Source organism: Microcaecilia unicolor, chromosome 1 (genome assembly GCF_901765095.1).
Source record: "Microcaecilia unicolor chromosome 1, aMicUni1.1, whole genome shotgun sequence".
Taxonomy (NCBI): Eukaryota; Metazoa; Chordata; class Amphibia; order Gymnophiona; family Siphonopidae; genus Microcaecilia; species Microcaecilia unicolor.
This window is the reverse complement of record NC_044031.1, coordinates 543,106,634-543,121,910: the sequence shown is the minus strand read 5'-3', so window position 1 is coordinate 543,121,910 and position 15,277 is coordinate 543,106,634. Positions and strand designations below refer to the sequence as shown.

The following is a 15,277-nucleotide window of genomic DNA, read 5'->3' as shown; positions in this document are numbered from 1 at the left end:
ATTTAGTTTTTCTATTCGCTTTGGTCCCAGTGTCTTCTGTTTTATGCAGTGTCTTCTTTCCGTTTGATATTTTTTCTCTCACCGTGTCCACCATCCTCCTGTGTCCTTATGTGTTCTGTCTACCATCTGTAGCCCCCTGTCCCTATCCTTTCTCCAGTATCAGCATCTGCCTTCAAAGTGTTCCGATCCAGCCCTTAAATTCAACAATTTGCCCTCCATCCACATCCAGCATTTCTCCTCTCTCCCCTCCACTCCATTTCCAGCAATTTCTCCTCTCCCTGGGCCCTGCCATCCCATCCAAGTCCATCCTTGGCCCTCTCTACCCTTCCCTCCTCCATCCACATCCAGCAATTCTCCTCTCTCCCCTCCCCTCCATTTCCAGCAATTTCTCCTCTCCCTGGGCCCTGCCATCCCATCCAAGTCCATCCTTGGCCCTCTCTGCCCTTCCCTCCTCCATCCACATCCAGCAATTATCCCCTCTCCTCCATTTTCAGCAATTTCTTCTCTCCCTGAGCACTGCCATCCCATCCAAGTCCATCCTTGGCCCTCTCTGCCCTTCCCTCCTCCATCCACATCCAGCAATTCTCCTCTCTCCCCTCCCCTCCATTTCCAGCAATTTCTCCTCTCCCTGGGCCCTGCCCTCCCATCTGTTCCTCTCTCCCCTGCCCCCCTCCATTCACCCATGTATCCAGCAATTCCCCTCTCTCCCTGGGCCCTGCCATCCCATCCAAGTCCATCCTCGGCCCTTTCTGCCCTTCCCTCCTCCATCCACATCCAGTAATTGTCCCCTCTCCCTTCCCCTCCATTTCCAGCAATTTCTCCTCTCCCTGGGCCCTGCCCTCCCATCTGTTCCTCTCTCCCCTGCCCCCCTCCATTCACCCATGTATCCAGCAATTCCCCTCTCTCCCTGAGCCCTGCCATCCCATCCATGTCCCTCTTTCCCCTGCCCGCCCTCTTCTCTCCCCCACGATCGATCATCGATCCCTTTCCTTTTTTGCTTTTAAATTTACCTCCAGTCCGGCAGCGTCAGTGAAAGCGCTCCCAGTAAAAGCGCTTCTCTTCACTGTGTCCCACCTTCTTCTGACTTCATGACATCAGAAGAAGGCGGGACACAGCGAAGAGAAGCGCTTTTACTGGCTGGGAGTGCTTTCACTGACGCTGCCGGACTGGAGGTAAATTTAAAAGCAAAAAAGGAAAGGGATCGATGATCGATCGTGGGGGAGAGAAGAGGGCGGGCAGTTCGGACGAGCGGCGGCGGAACTAGGTCAAGGCTGACTGAGGCGCACCGTGCGGGGCCCCCCTAAGCGCGGGGCCCTATGCGGCCGCCTCGGCCTAAGACCGGCCCTGCTCATAGTATTATAATAATTTTTGTCATTTATAAATGCAACCGCTCTATCTTTGCAAGCACATAGACATTTAAAGTAAATGCATAATCCAGGGCAAAAATTGATAATTTAATATTAACTGGTTTAATGATATCTAGATAGAGTAGATGAGAAATGAAAATAAGATAGATTGTTAATATTGTAAATGTTTCAAGGATCTTCAGTCTGACACGGTATAGCAGTTCTTATGAGTTAAATGTAAATATGCTCTGCAACCATAAAAATCCAACCTCCCTCAAACAGGTAGAATATTTCTCCTTGGTCGTCACCATACAAAAAAATTCTTATTCTCATGTTATCTGAGCAATAGCAACATAAATCTGTCCACTACCAGGCACACTGTGAAATATAAAACCTAAAAAAAATCCCAACATACAGGTAGCAAACATGTCATACAACAGTAGCACTAATTCCTATGTTTCAAACAGCTAGAACCCTACCTGTGAATAGGCAGCACTACAAATATTACACTGGACCCTAGAACACAAATACATCTACTACAGGTAAATCAGAACACATGAGACTGCTATAGATCTGTACACAAACTACATGCAAACATCGTACCACACCGAAAAACAGCAAGCTAGGAGCCAGCAGTGTGGATCCAGTGGATGTTGAGCACCCCCAATATTGAGCAAGCCCCTTCATTGTATCCAGGGAGAGGTTATTTGTATTTGTCTGGCACCCCCAGTCATTTTGCAACATTGGTGCCTTTGCACAGATGGACCCTCACCAAATACAGATTAGAACTAGAAATATGAAAATACAAATTGAACTGATAACCCCAAGAAGTCAAAATCAGCATTTGCCACAATATTGTGCAGAGAAAAACAAATTCATTTCCTCTTGTATTGAACACAATACAAAGTCATCCATGAGACATTTTTCCCAAAATTTTTCCATAAATTTAGAATTAAAACACTTTTTTTTTCTACCTTTGCTGATTGGGCATTTTATTTTTCCAATCATTTTGGTGCCAGGTAGTTTCTCTCTTCTGCTTTCCTGTCTTTTTCTAACTCTTTCCACTGGCTGCTGTCCATTTGTTCTTCGCAATCCTCATGTCTTCTGTTTCTGACACATTGAATTTTGCTTTTTAGCTCTTTCTTCCCTTTATTTTTTGCCTTTCTGGCCACTCAAATTTCACCCTCCTTTTCAAAATCCAATTCTGCACCTCCATTTTACCTACCTGTCAACTTTCCATCTCCCCTGTCCTTAGCTTCCTCATTTCCACTATCACTATTTGTCCAGTTTTCTGTTCTGTTCTGTTATCCACAGCATAAAGACCAAGAGCAATATTTGAAAAACATAAACCCACTTGGGAAGCAACACCATATTATACAAGGCAATGCAGCCCAAAAGAGATAAGGGGAAGGCCCTCCAAATGCGTAGTGTGGCCTTAATAGAAGCTAATAAGGTATCCACATTATACCTATATAATTGAGCAAGATCCTGTGGGATAGACCAGGAGCAACATTTGAAAAACATAAACCCACTTGTGAAGCAACACCATATTATACAAAGCAATTCAGCCCAATTCTTTGAAGGAGTAAATAAACATGTGGACAAAGGGGAACCGGTTGATATTCTGTATCTGGATTTTCAAAAGGCGTTTGACAAGGTACCTCATGAAAGGCTACAGAGGAAATTGGAGGGTCATGGGATAGGAGGAAATGTCCTATTGTGGATTAAAAACTGGTTGAAGGATAGGAAACAGAGAGTGGGGTTAAATGGGCAGTATTCACAATGGAGAAGGGTAGTTAGTGGGGTTCCTCAGGGGTCAGTGCTAGGACCGCTGCTTTTTAATATATTTATAAATGATTTAGAGATGGGAGTAACTAGCGAGGTAATTAAATTTCCTGATGACACAAAGTTATTCAAAGTTGTTAACTCGCGACAGGATTGTGAAAAATTACAGAAGGACCTTACGAGACTGGGAGGCTAAATGGCAGATGACGTTTAATGTGAGCAAGTGCAAGGTGATGCATGTGGGAAAAAAGAACCCGAATTATAGCCACGTCATGCAAGGTTCCACGTTAGGAGTTACAGACCAAGAAAGGGATCTGGGTGTCGTCATCGATAATACACTGAAACCTTCTGCTCATTGTGCTGCTGCGGCTAGGAAAGCGAATAGAATGTTGGGTATTATTAGGAAAGGTATGGAAAACAGGTGTGAGGATGTCATAATGCCATTATATCACTCCATGGTGCGTCTGCACCTTGTGTACTATGTTCAATTCTGGTTGACGCATCTCAAGAAAGATATAGCAGAATTGGAAAAGGTGCAGCGAAGGGCAACTAAAATGATAGCGGGGATGGGACGACTTCCCTATGAAGAAAGACTAAGGAGGCTAGGGCTTTTCAGCTTGGAGAAGAGACGGCTGAGGGGAGATATGATAGAGGTATATAAAATAATGTGTGGAGTGGAAAAGGTGGATGTGAAGCGTCTGTTCACACTTTCCAAAAATACTAGGACTAGGGGGCATTCAATGAAACTACAGTGTAATAAATTTAAAACACATCGGAGAAAACTTTTTTTCACCCAACACATAATTAAACTCTGGAATTCGTTGCCAGAGAACGTGGTGAAGTCGGTTAGCTTGACAGAGTTTAAAAAGGGGTTAGACGGTTTCCTAAAGGACAAGTACATAAACCACTACTAAATGAACTTGGGGAAAAATCCATAATTCCAGGAATAACATGTATAAAATGTTTGTACATTTGGGAAGCTTGCCAGGTGCCCTTGGCCTGGATTGGCCGCTGTCGTGGACAGGATGCTGGGCTCGATGGACCTTTGGTCTTTTCCCGGTGTGGCATTACTTATGTACTAAGGCCCTCCAAATGCATTGTGTACTCTTAATAGTAGCTAATAAGAGATCCACATTACACCTATACAATTTCAGTAAGATCCTGTGGGATAATGACACCAAGACATTTAATAGGCCCATCAGCCCAAGTTAAAGGAAAGGGTCCCACCCAAGAATTTTGAACTGCAGCTTGGAAAGACAACGCTACAGACTTAGACAAATTTAGAGTAAAACCTGAGTAAAAGTGAAATTCATCTGTCAAATCTAATATACGCGCCAAAGATGCTTGAGGCTGGGTTAGCATTAATAAACGATCATCCGCAAAGACCAAAATGCACACTTCACTCTGACCTATCATGACTCCATGCAGGTCTGTCTCACGCTGTATCATGCGTAGGAAAGGTTCAAGGTATATTAACAGCGTTCACCCCATTCTGGCAAAAATTAAGCCCTTGTAATAGCAAATCCAAATTAGTTCAGTTTCCAAAAATTGCTTTAACAAGGCCCATAATAAGTTAAATGGAGCTACCTGTGTCCAATCACAGTAGCTGAACTGAATCAAATACTTTTGTATGAAGAATCCAAAGCTGTTTACTGTTTGAAGTTAATCTGTAACAAAAGTCCAGAATAAAGTTATTCAAATGTATAGATTGGAGGAAAGCTGTAACAAAATTTAATTGCATTTGGATATCCCTTAGGATACACTCAGGTCTATCATTGTAAAGTGGAAATAGCTTGGCACCACCAAGACACTGCCTCAGTCAGACTGTCCATCCAGAGTCAGTGAGTTAAGAAAATAGCTGAGGAAGGTCACTGAGGCCTAAGATTACTGTAGAAGAACTAGAGAAGTCTGGCTGAGAAGGGGGAAAATATTGACTGTTCAGCAATTTCAAGGTTACTACACAAACATGACCTATATAGAAAGAAGGAAGTCACTGCTGAAGAAAAGCGGTTTAGCCCTTTATTCTATAACTTGGGCACCTAAATTTAAGTGCCATTTGTGCGCTTTGTAGAATGCATTATACACTTGCACATGTAAGTGCAAGGTGCGTGATCAATTCTATTCTACAAATGATGGGTCCAACGTGATTAGCACATAAATGCAAGGGGTGGTGTTCACAGGGGAGGAGCATGGACAGGACCAGCATTTACAGATGTAAAAGTTTTACATTTAGGCATGTGCATTTATGCCTGCTATATTGATATAGTGTGAGTGGGCATGCCCAAATATAGGCATGTAGATCCTGAATTAAGGTAGTATTTATAACAGAATTTTGGTGCCCAGATGCTATAATAAAATTAGCACTCTGCATCTAGGTACCTCACTTGGCGGCATCCAGTTATAGAATTGCAACTTTAATGTTTGCAAAGAAACACTTAAAAGACAATTCTATAACTGGGTGCCCGCATTTACCCACAAAAGTGTCAGCAGGACGCCTAAGTGCTATTCTGTAATGGCATGTGTAAGTGACATAGCATATAAATGCAATTGGGGGTCATACACATGGGTGGAATACTGTTGTTAGGTGTGTCCGACCATATACACAATCGTAGTTATGCCAGTTGTATGGCTGTGTAACCTAAAGCACATAAATGTAAACAACACCGAAGCCACATTAACACTAGTATTCTGTATCGGAATGCGGGTGCCCAGATGCTGCTATAGAATAGGCTCTCACCCCACAGCATTGTGGTGCCTAAATGGTGGTGCCCACCTATAGAATTGTTCCCTTGGAGCATAATTCGGTAACGGGCACAGATTTTTAGGTGTCAAGAGCATTGGTGTAGCTGGGTGGGGCCACCCCCAAATTTGCTCTGGGTCCCTGGTTGGCTGGCGGGGGTCCCCAACGCCTGTCAGCTAAAGACTTCGTCCAGCAATGGATGAAGTCTTCAGCTGGCGGGAGGTGGGGACCCCCACCAGCCAAGTTATTGACGGCGGCGGTGTTTCAGCTGGCGGGGGTTGGGGCAGCAACCAAAATGTGCCCTCCCACCTTAGGCTGTGGCCTCCTCCCACCTCGAGGTCTAGCTATGCCCCTGGTCAAGAGAGTACCTATTTGGAGCCTATTCTCTATGCTATGCTATTCTGTACTGTAATTGGGTGCATACATCTATATGTTTTAATGCACGACCACATAGAGAATGACATGAGGATGGGGACAAACTTTGTACCTGTGTCATTCTCTAAAAGCTTGAGACTAACCTTAAACAGACGGAACAGCATCTATAAAATACATGTATCGATATGTAAAAAATTAACACATCTTAGACAACTGGCAACTGAATTCAGTGATAAAAAAACTGCAGAAGCTGCTTTTGAATTTAAATGAAGCACTGGTAAATGACTTCATTTGTGTCTTATCTGCCTTTGATGTGGTAACAGGAGTCTTGTCTGCTGATTTGATTCCTACCATCTGCAACATCCTTCCATCAAGTGCCCAAATGCTCAAACATTATTGTTACTGCAACAGATTCATCCATTGTTGCTGGCCTCAAGGACTTAATTGACACTTATTTTCCTGTTCATCGACTACACAGTGTTGGTTCTCTTCTACACCCACGTCTGAAAGATAATCCAATTAGTTTTCCAGATGATGTTAAAACACCAGCTGCTGAATCTTTGAGAAGGTTGTTCCAAAACCAAATTGAAATGGAAGGTCGAGTCCAACAACAGCTCCAGGATCCTCATTCCCAGAAAGCAGGAAAATGGGAGCCCCCTTCAAAAGAATGAAAATGGATGTTAGCAGTTTTCTGAGCGACGTCTATGGAGCAATGCTTCCTTTGAAGGCTGTTGTTAATGAATTGGATAGTTATTTATGTTTGAATGATGCAAATGATAATGTTTTGATTTTTAGAAAATTTGAGCAAAAATGGTGGCCAAAACCAGCTAAACTTACACAAAGGATTCTGTGTATTGCTGCTACTAGCACTTTTTCTGAGAGGACATTTTGTATTGCAGGAAGGACTGTGGAAGACAGGAGAGCTAGACTGTATACTGAGATTGTTGATTTATTATTCATCCACAGCTTAAAAAATCATGATGGTGCTTCTTAGGGCATAATTCTTCCCTGCTAGGGCTTGCAGAGCAGGTTCTATTTTGTCCCCCTGGACATTTTAACAGGGTGGATTAGGGTTCCTTGGGGTTGGAATGGTAGAGGGTGGCAGAGGTATTTCAGTTGCTTCTTCTTGTTTTCTATTTGTGATTTATAAACAGTTGTACAGAATATTCTTTTTTATACTTTAATAAGAAGATTTAAATATAAAATTATAAGTGTTCGAGGCTTGTGCAGATGAGGACAGAGCCTGTGGTGATAGGGACAAACTTAGTTCCCGTGTCATTCTGTACGACCAGATACTTCAGCTGTAGAGTTGGTGTAAATGATTGCACCTAGATTGGGAGATACTCCTGTAAATATTTTATAATTTACTTGCATAGGTGTGCACCCCTCCCAGACTCTGATGGTGTGTACTTTGCAGATGGGAGAACACATAGGCAGAGATAGGCACATTCTTACAGAATAGTGTGTATGTGCATAAATGACTAGAATACTGGCATTTATCCAGGTCCTTACAGAATTAATCTATTAGGGAATACTGGGTGCATGTGGGAGAGGTATTTACGATCTGATGAGCCAAAATGACTAATTGACAGCGTGGTGACAGGTCTCAATGTTAAGCAATGTGTGTGGTGTAAAACGCAGCACCTCACTCCACTGACACCATCCATCAAGTAAAACATAATGGTGGCAGCGTTATAGAACTGTTCGAGCCACTCTGGTCCATCTCAGCATCTGGATTTCCACTGTCCATCTTAGTCTCTCTTCCCTTTTCCTTTTCCTTCTTACCCTGTTCTTTCTCCCCTATCTAATGTAATTGTAATTGATTCATCTGTGCATTGTAAGCCACTTTGAGTCTGCTTCATGTGGGAAAAAGTGGAGTATAAATGTTCATAAATAAATTATGGGGATGCTTTGCAGCTGTGGGTACAGGGAGGCTTGTGAAGAACAAGGGGGGAAACATGCTGCAAAGTACAGACAGATCCTGGAGGAAAACCTGTTTGTCCACGTATCTTATATTGGGGAGAAAATTCATTAATCATCAGGACAATGATCCTTAGCAAACAGCATCAGTGGAAGAAAGTGAATGTCCTTAAGTGGCTCTCAGGAGAAGCTCAGGCATGAATCCAATAGAAAATTTGTGCCAGTAGAAGACTGCAGTTTGTAGACCATCCAAAACTATTCTGCCAAGAAGAATGAGCAAGAACTGCACCATCCTGCTGTGCAAAATTGGCAGACACTTATCCTCAGTGACTCATGGTTTTTATTGCTACAAAATGGGCTTCCACCAAGTACTGAGTGTGAAGACTTATGCAATCAAGATTTCTTACTCTTAGGTTTTAAATATTTCTGTAATTGTTCTTTCACATGTAGATCAGTGAAACAAATTCCTGTTTTGATGCAGTTTGAACTGTGTGTTTAGAAACTAGAATGTGAAAAATGTTCAGGGGTGTGAAAACTGTTTCAAGGCACTCTACATGGGAGAGATGCCTGATTCCTGTGGTAGTATTACTGAAAGATTCTAAGTTTACTATAGCTGCTATTAGTTTTGCAATGAACATGGCATTTCAGAAATACATTTAGTTGATCATGTTAGATTTGGTAACTTTCTGACCACTATTAAGCTGGAATGCCCCTAAAATCTCTCCACTAGAAACCCTAGTATTTACAGTTTATAATAGTTTATATGATGAGAAACGTTTTCTAAAATACCATTTTCATGAAAAGATAACAAACCTTGCCTTTTTTTTTTTTTTTTTTAAATATAGCTGGGACAGCTTTTAGCAGCTACTTGCAAAGAACTTCCTGGCCCCGAGAGCAGACGGACAGCTAAAGATCTTTGGGAAGTTGTAGTGCAGATCTGTAGTGTTTCGAGCCAGCATAAACGAGTTAATGATGGCCGAATTAGTTTAATAAAGCAAAGAGAGTGTACATTGGGCCTTATGTATAGGTAAGATCTTGATTTGAACTCTGTATGTATTAGATGATGTACTATTTAAATAATAGATTAGGTAGGTGTCATTCTTGTCTCTTCAGGTATTTGAGATATATTTGCACTAAGACATCATAATTTTAGACTGGAAAAACTACCTTATATGTTTGTTTGGATTCCCTCCTCCCCCCCCCCCCCCCCCCCCCCCCCCACTCTGGTACAGCTGGTCAAAGAAGTGAGGAGGTGGGAGAAAAATCTGTGAAAATTCCAAGAAACATTTGTGATCTCTCAAAACTGATGTCCAGGAAGGTTAAAGATAGAAGTTATAGGTGCTTTCAGCTCTGTGACACTCACTTAAATCTGATACACTAGGGACTTAAAAGTGGCCTGTACAGAATGGATTAGTAATCTGTCAGCTCCTCAGTGGAGCAATGTCCATGTCACTGAAAAGCCACCATCATAATTTGGTACTAAATGGTGAGCAATCTCAGCAGAGAGGCCAAAGACCACATAGGAGTGAATTACCCTGACACCATCTAGAGTAAAGCTAAGGTACACTGCCAGGGTATTGTGAGGAAGTTTGCAGTGTATTTGCCCATGTTGTATCTTAGATAAATGCTGTAGTTATAGCATGTATAGATGGTTGCAGCATCTTGCACGTAGGCCTCCCTAAAAAGGATACTCACCCTTTGAGAATGTAGCAGTACAGTTCCCGATAAACTGCAGAGTCCATGCACATTTAATGCATTTTATTGGTTTACATTTCAGAACAGAGTTGTCGTTAACATTTTGCTTCTGACTCTTATGGCCTTGGATGATTCTAGACCAGTATGCCTGAAGGACGTATATACCTGGTTGTGCACTGCAGGCTCAAGGATGTTACCTAATTAAAAGGACTTTGATAAGAGAAGCCAGGCAGGAGGCCACCCATAGGCGCTGTATTTATGAAATCAACTTCTACAAGAGTTAATGCATTGTTGCCAGTTATCTGTATCCTCAAACAACTAAAGTCTTAGCTCTTCCAAGTAGCCTTTGGCTCATAACTTCAGGCTTCCCTGTCTCTATTTCTTTTTCCTATTGCAGGGGTGCAGAAGTTTATTCCCCAAGGGCTGCAAACAGGTCAGGTTTTCAGGATACTGCTAATGAATATGTGTAAGATTAAGAGAGATCCATTGTATGCATATCTATGTTATGCATATTCATTAGGGATTTTCTGAAAACCTGATGTGTTGGTGACAGCAGAGGACTGAACTTGAGCACCCCAGTTGCCACTGGGATTGATCCCGCTTATGGTGTGGGTATTCTCATTTATCATGGCTTCCGAATTTATTCCTGTCTAAGGTTGCCTTTATGCTTTCGATAGTCTAAGGTTTTGGTTTCCTTATTTAGAATTGATTCCTCACCTAGGAAATAGTGGAGTAGACGAATGGTTAGCCCAGTGGCCTGAGAACCAGGGGAACCGGATTCAATTCCCACTGCAGCTCCTTGTGAACTGTGAGCAAGTCACTTTACCCTCTGTTGCCCCAGATGTAAAATAAGCAGCTATATATAATATGTAAACTGCCTTTGATGTAACCACAGAAAGGCAGTATATCAAATCCCTTGCCCTTTCCCATCATTCTCTTGAGGTGGCCTTGGTATAAGGTAACATGAGGGCAGGTTAATTTGGGAATCCCTGTATTGTTTTAACCTATTACTTGTTTTCTGTAGCATTTGCAGTTGGACAATAGGAATCAGTTTCTTTGTGTGTTAGGTCAGTGCATATGGATGTTTTGTACTGAATGCTGCCTTTTCGAGTGACATGTTAATTTGTTAGGTGTGGGCTTAAATATGCATGCTTATTTGAAAGCACACTCTTTGTCCAAATTATTGAGCTATATTGGTGCTAGTGTGCTGCTGAGGAATGAAGCTGGGCAGGGAACATGTGTATATATACACATAGTTTACTGCATGCATCTGATGTAGGCTATGACTTGCACTGCAGGATGGAATGGAGGTTAGACTGGAAGTTTGAACAGGTGGATTTTTATAGATATTTTACCTGTTACATTTAATATGTGTGATTTAATTATGTACATAGTATGACCTGTTTTAATTATGAGTACATTCTATACAACTGAACAACTCTTATGCTTAGCTGGTAAATGTGTGTGTGTGTGTGTATATATGTGTGTGTATATATATATATATATATATATATATATATATATATATATATATATATATACACACACACACACACACTTATAATATTACTATTCCATGCTCTGAGCACTTCACTGGTTGTGAAAAGGCATGCTATAAATGTTTGAAATGCCAAACTTCAGGTTTTGGTTCTGACAATCTGGTACTTTTTCAAGAACACTAAATTCACTGGAAATGTTTTAAAAATTGGCAATCCTTATTTAAAACAATTAACGAAGGTTCTGGCATAACAGTACTGCCATTTGTAGGTTCTTGGTTCAGTTCCCACCTGCATCAGTGCTGGGGATGGTATAGAGGCAGCACTCTCAGCCCTTGGGGAGTATTCGGTCAGTGCATAATGGCAACATCAAGTGGCCAGATTTAGACCCGCTATTTCTGGGCAGAAAGCATTCTTGTTCATGGGCCTCCCCCTGAGTACCACAGGATGACTGAGAGCCTAATGCAAATACCTACCGGGCCAGCAACATGAGTTTTGCACCGGTTCCAGCTGGTTTAGCACAGTGGCATAGCTATAGGGGACCTTGATGGCCTAGGCTCCCCTTCCCAATGCTGGTAGCCAAAGTTTCAGCGTGCTTGTCTGACATTGCTGTCTAGATGTCTCAATGCCACCTGAAATTAAATATGACCAAAACCGAGCTTCTCATTTCCCCCCCCAAACCCACCTCCCCGCTCCCCCCGTTTTCTATTTCTGTTGATGGCTCTCTCATTCTCCCTGTCTCCTCAGCTCGAAACCTTGGGGTCATCTTTGACTCTTCTCTCTCCTTCTCTGCTCATATCCAGCAGATTGCCAAGACCTGTCGTTTCTTTCTTTACAACATCCATAAAATCCGCCCCTTTCTTTCCGAGCACTCTACCAAAACCCTCATCCACACCCTTGTCACCTCTCATTTAGACTACTGCAATCTGCTTCTTGCTGGCCTCCCACTTAGTCACCTCTCCCCTCTCCAGTCGGTTCAAAACTCTGCTGCCCGTCTCATCTTCCGCCAGGGTCGCTTTACTCATACTACCCCTCTCCTCAAGACCCTTCACTGGCTCCCTATCCGTTTTCGCATCCTGTTCAAACTTCTTCTACTAACCTATAAATGTACTCACTCTGCTGCTCCCCAGTATCTCTCCACACTCGTCCTTCCCTACACCCCTTCCCGTGCACTCCGCTCCATGGATAAATCCTTCTTATCTGTTCCCTTCTCCACTACTGCCAACTCCAGACTTCGCGCCTTCTGTCTCGCTGCACCCTACGCCTGGAATAAACTTCCTGAGCCCCTACGTCTTGCCCCATCCTTGGCCACCTTTAAATCCAGACTGAAAGCCCACCTCTTTAACATTGCTTTTGACTCGTAACCACTTGTAACCACTCGCCTCCACCTACCCTCCTCTCTTCCTTCCCGTTCACATTAATTGATTTGATTTGCTTACTTTTTTTTTTTTTTTTTTTTGTCTATTAGATTGTAAGCTCTTTGAGCAGGGACTGTCTTTCTTCTATGTTTGTGCAGCGCTGCGTACGCCTTGTAGCGCTATAGAAATGCTAAATAGTAGTAGTAGTAGTGCCTGATCATAGGCACCTCGTAAAAGAGGCACCTCCAATTTTAAAGCTGGCAGCAACTAGAACCCAGCCGCCTTGTTCTTACTGCGACGGTCTCCCCCCTTCCCCCCTCACGACCTCCAGGCTCTGTCCCAGGCTGTTAGCTTTAGGTGCAGACATCTCTCCTCGGTCTGATCGATGGTGCTGCTAATTTGCCTTGATCACTGTCAGTAGCGACACCTCAGTGATTAAGGAAGGCTGCCTCTGTCTTCCCAGTGATGCCTCCTGCCCTCTTCTGATGCAACTTCCTGTTCCATGTGGGCAGGAGGCATCACTGGGAAGACAGGCAGCCTGCCTTAATCGCTGCAGTGTCACTACCGCCAGTGATCAAGACAAATTAGTAGCACCATCGGACCACAGGGAGGAGAGGGAGAATCAGAGTCACTGGGACCGCGAGGTTGCGGTAAAAGGAAAGAGGAGAAACGCTGGATTTGTTGATGGAGGGAGAGAAAGGATAAATGTGGGGGTGGGGGGGAGAGATCGGATTGAAGAGAGTGAGAGATATATTGGAGACCCAAGAGAGAGCAATACTGGACCATGATATAGGGGTGGGGAAAAGAGAGGAAGACATACAGGCCCTAGAGTGGGAGTGCAGGAGGAAAGAAAGACAGAGGAGAATGGAGGGTCAGGGAGACAGAGAAGATATGCAGGGCATGGAGAAAGCATAGGGAAAGGGACATGGGCAATTCTGGACACAATGAGGTGGAGTAGGGGCAGGGTGGGGAGGGACAAACAAGATAAAATGCAGAAGAGGGCAAGACAGAGACACAGAGGGAAGATGCTGAATGTAATGGGAGGATAGAGACACTGAGAGGGCAGATGATGAATCTGGATGGAGAATAGGGACAGGGCCACAGAATGGAGATGCTGGACGGGACCAATTGGGACACAGAGGGAAGATGGATGGTGGATATGGAGACAGAAGAAATGTCAAACGGACAGAGGGTCCTGGAAAAACAGAAAGTAGACACTTGGACCAGCGTGACTAGGAAAATAATATGCTTGTTGCATGTATGAAAGCCATGTGTAGCGAGACTATTCTGGGTATGGATATAGCAGCCACGCTTACCAGATGACGGCTATGCACATGCCCTGCTTCTTTCCCTACCCGAGCTGCATGGTAAAAGTCTGTGCAGCTCATTTGCATGCAATTTTATTATTTTATTTATTAGAATTGTTCACTGTTTCCATTACGGTAATTTTTACCGTGGTGGAAATAGCGAATGGTTCTTTCAGGGACTGTTGTGCATCAGGCCCTGAGACAATTGAGGTGGGAAAGAATATAAAATGGGGGAAAATCCTTGTATAGATGCAGATGATGGCTCATGATGCCATAATCCTAACAAGCCAGCTCTAATTGAGCTGGAAGCCTAGAGAAGCAGGAGGAAACTGCTGGACAAAAAATGTTGTTCAACTTACTGATATATAGAAAATATTTAAGAGAAGCCTGCAGTGGGAGATATCAGACATGTAGAATTATCTTGAAGTTTTATTGTTAGGCTGTGTGAGAGGTACAGAGAAATTAACATATGAATGCTAACCCTGGAACATAATTCTTAGCATTGCTAAGTTTTTCACTGGTGATTTATTTCACTCTTTACATTTCATGTTTTTATACAGGAGTGAACTACTTGCTTTCATTAAAAAGTTACGGGTAAGTTTTAAATGTAAGAACATTCAAAAAATTGTTTTATTGTATGTTCATGGTAAAGCTTAATGGTATTTTGTTTTGTTTTTTTCTTGCTTAGGACCCTGTTTACTAAGCCGCGTTATTGGCATGTTAGCATTTTTAATGCGCGTTAACCATGTACGTGATTTAACAGTGTACGCGCCTACAATACTGTATCTTTATAGGTGCCTACACAGCGTGCATGCCAATTGTAGGCGTGTTAAAAACACTAACGCGCTTTAGTAAACAGGGCCTTTAGTATGTTCAGGGTGAAGCTTAATGGTATTTTGAGGGGGGGGGGTTTTTGTATTTTTTGTTTTTTTGCTCAGTATGTTTTAAAAGAGTAATAACTGAGGCTTTAGGAGATTGTAAAAGAAGTGTTCCTAAAAATTGCAGGCTTATTGCTTATTGCAGACCAGGGGCGTAGCCACGGGTGGGCCTGGGTGGGCCCAGGCCCACCCAATTTCCCTCCAGGCCCGCCTGCCCACGTCGCTCGCTCGCTTGTACAAATTCGTTGTCCTCCCCGCCAGCACTGCATTCTTTTCTTCGATCGTCGCCGGCAGCGCTGCCATTCACACAGGCAGCTCCGCCCCCCTTTGCTGCGTCCATCTGGCCCTATGTACACAGGAAGTGCATCAGAGTGGGC

General features: G+C 43.1%; 1 protein-coding gene across 1 annotated transcript in view; it reads left to right on the top strand.

Annotated features, from left to right (window-relative positions):
* INTS8 (integrator complex subunit 8) overlaps positions 1 to 15,277 on the top strand; it is a 178,326-nt gene that overhangs the window by 94,931 nt on the left and 68,118 nt on the right. Inside the window, exons 18-19 of the mRNA XM_030216822.1 lie at positions 9,012 to 9,193; positions 14,583 to 14,616. Of these exons, the coding sequence (XP_030072682.1) occupies positions 9,012 to 9,193; positions 14,583 to 14,616 (216 nt within the window). The remainder of the gene's footprint in view (positions 1 to 9,011; positions 9,194 to 14,582; positions 14,617 to 15,277) is intronic.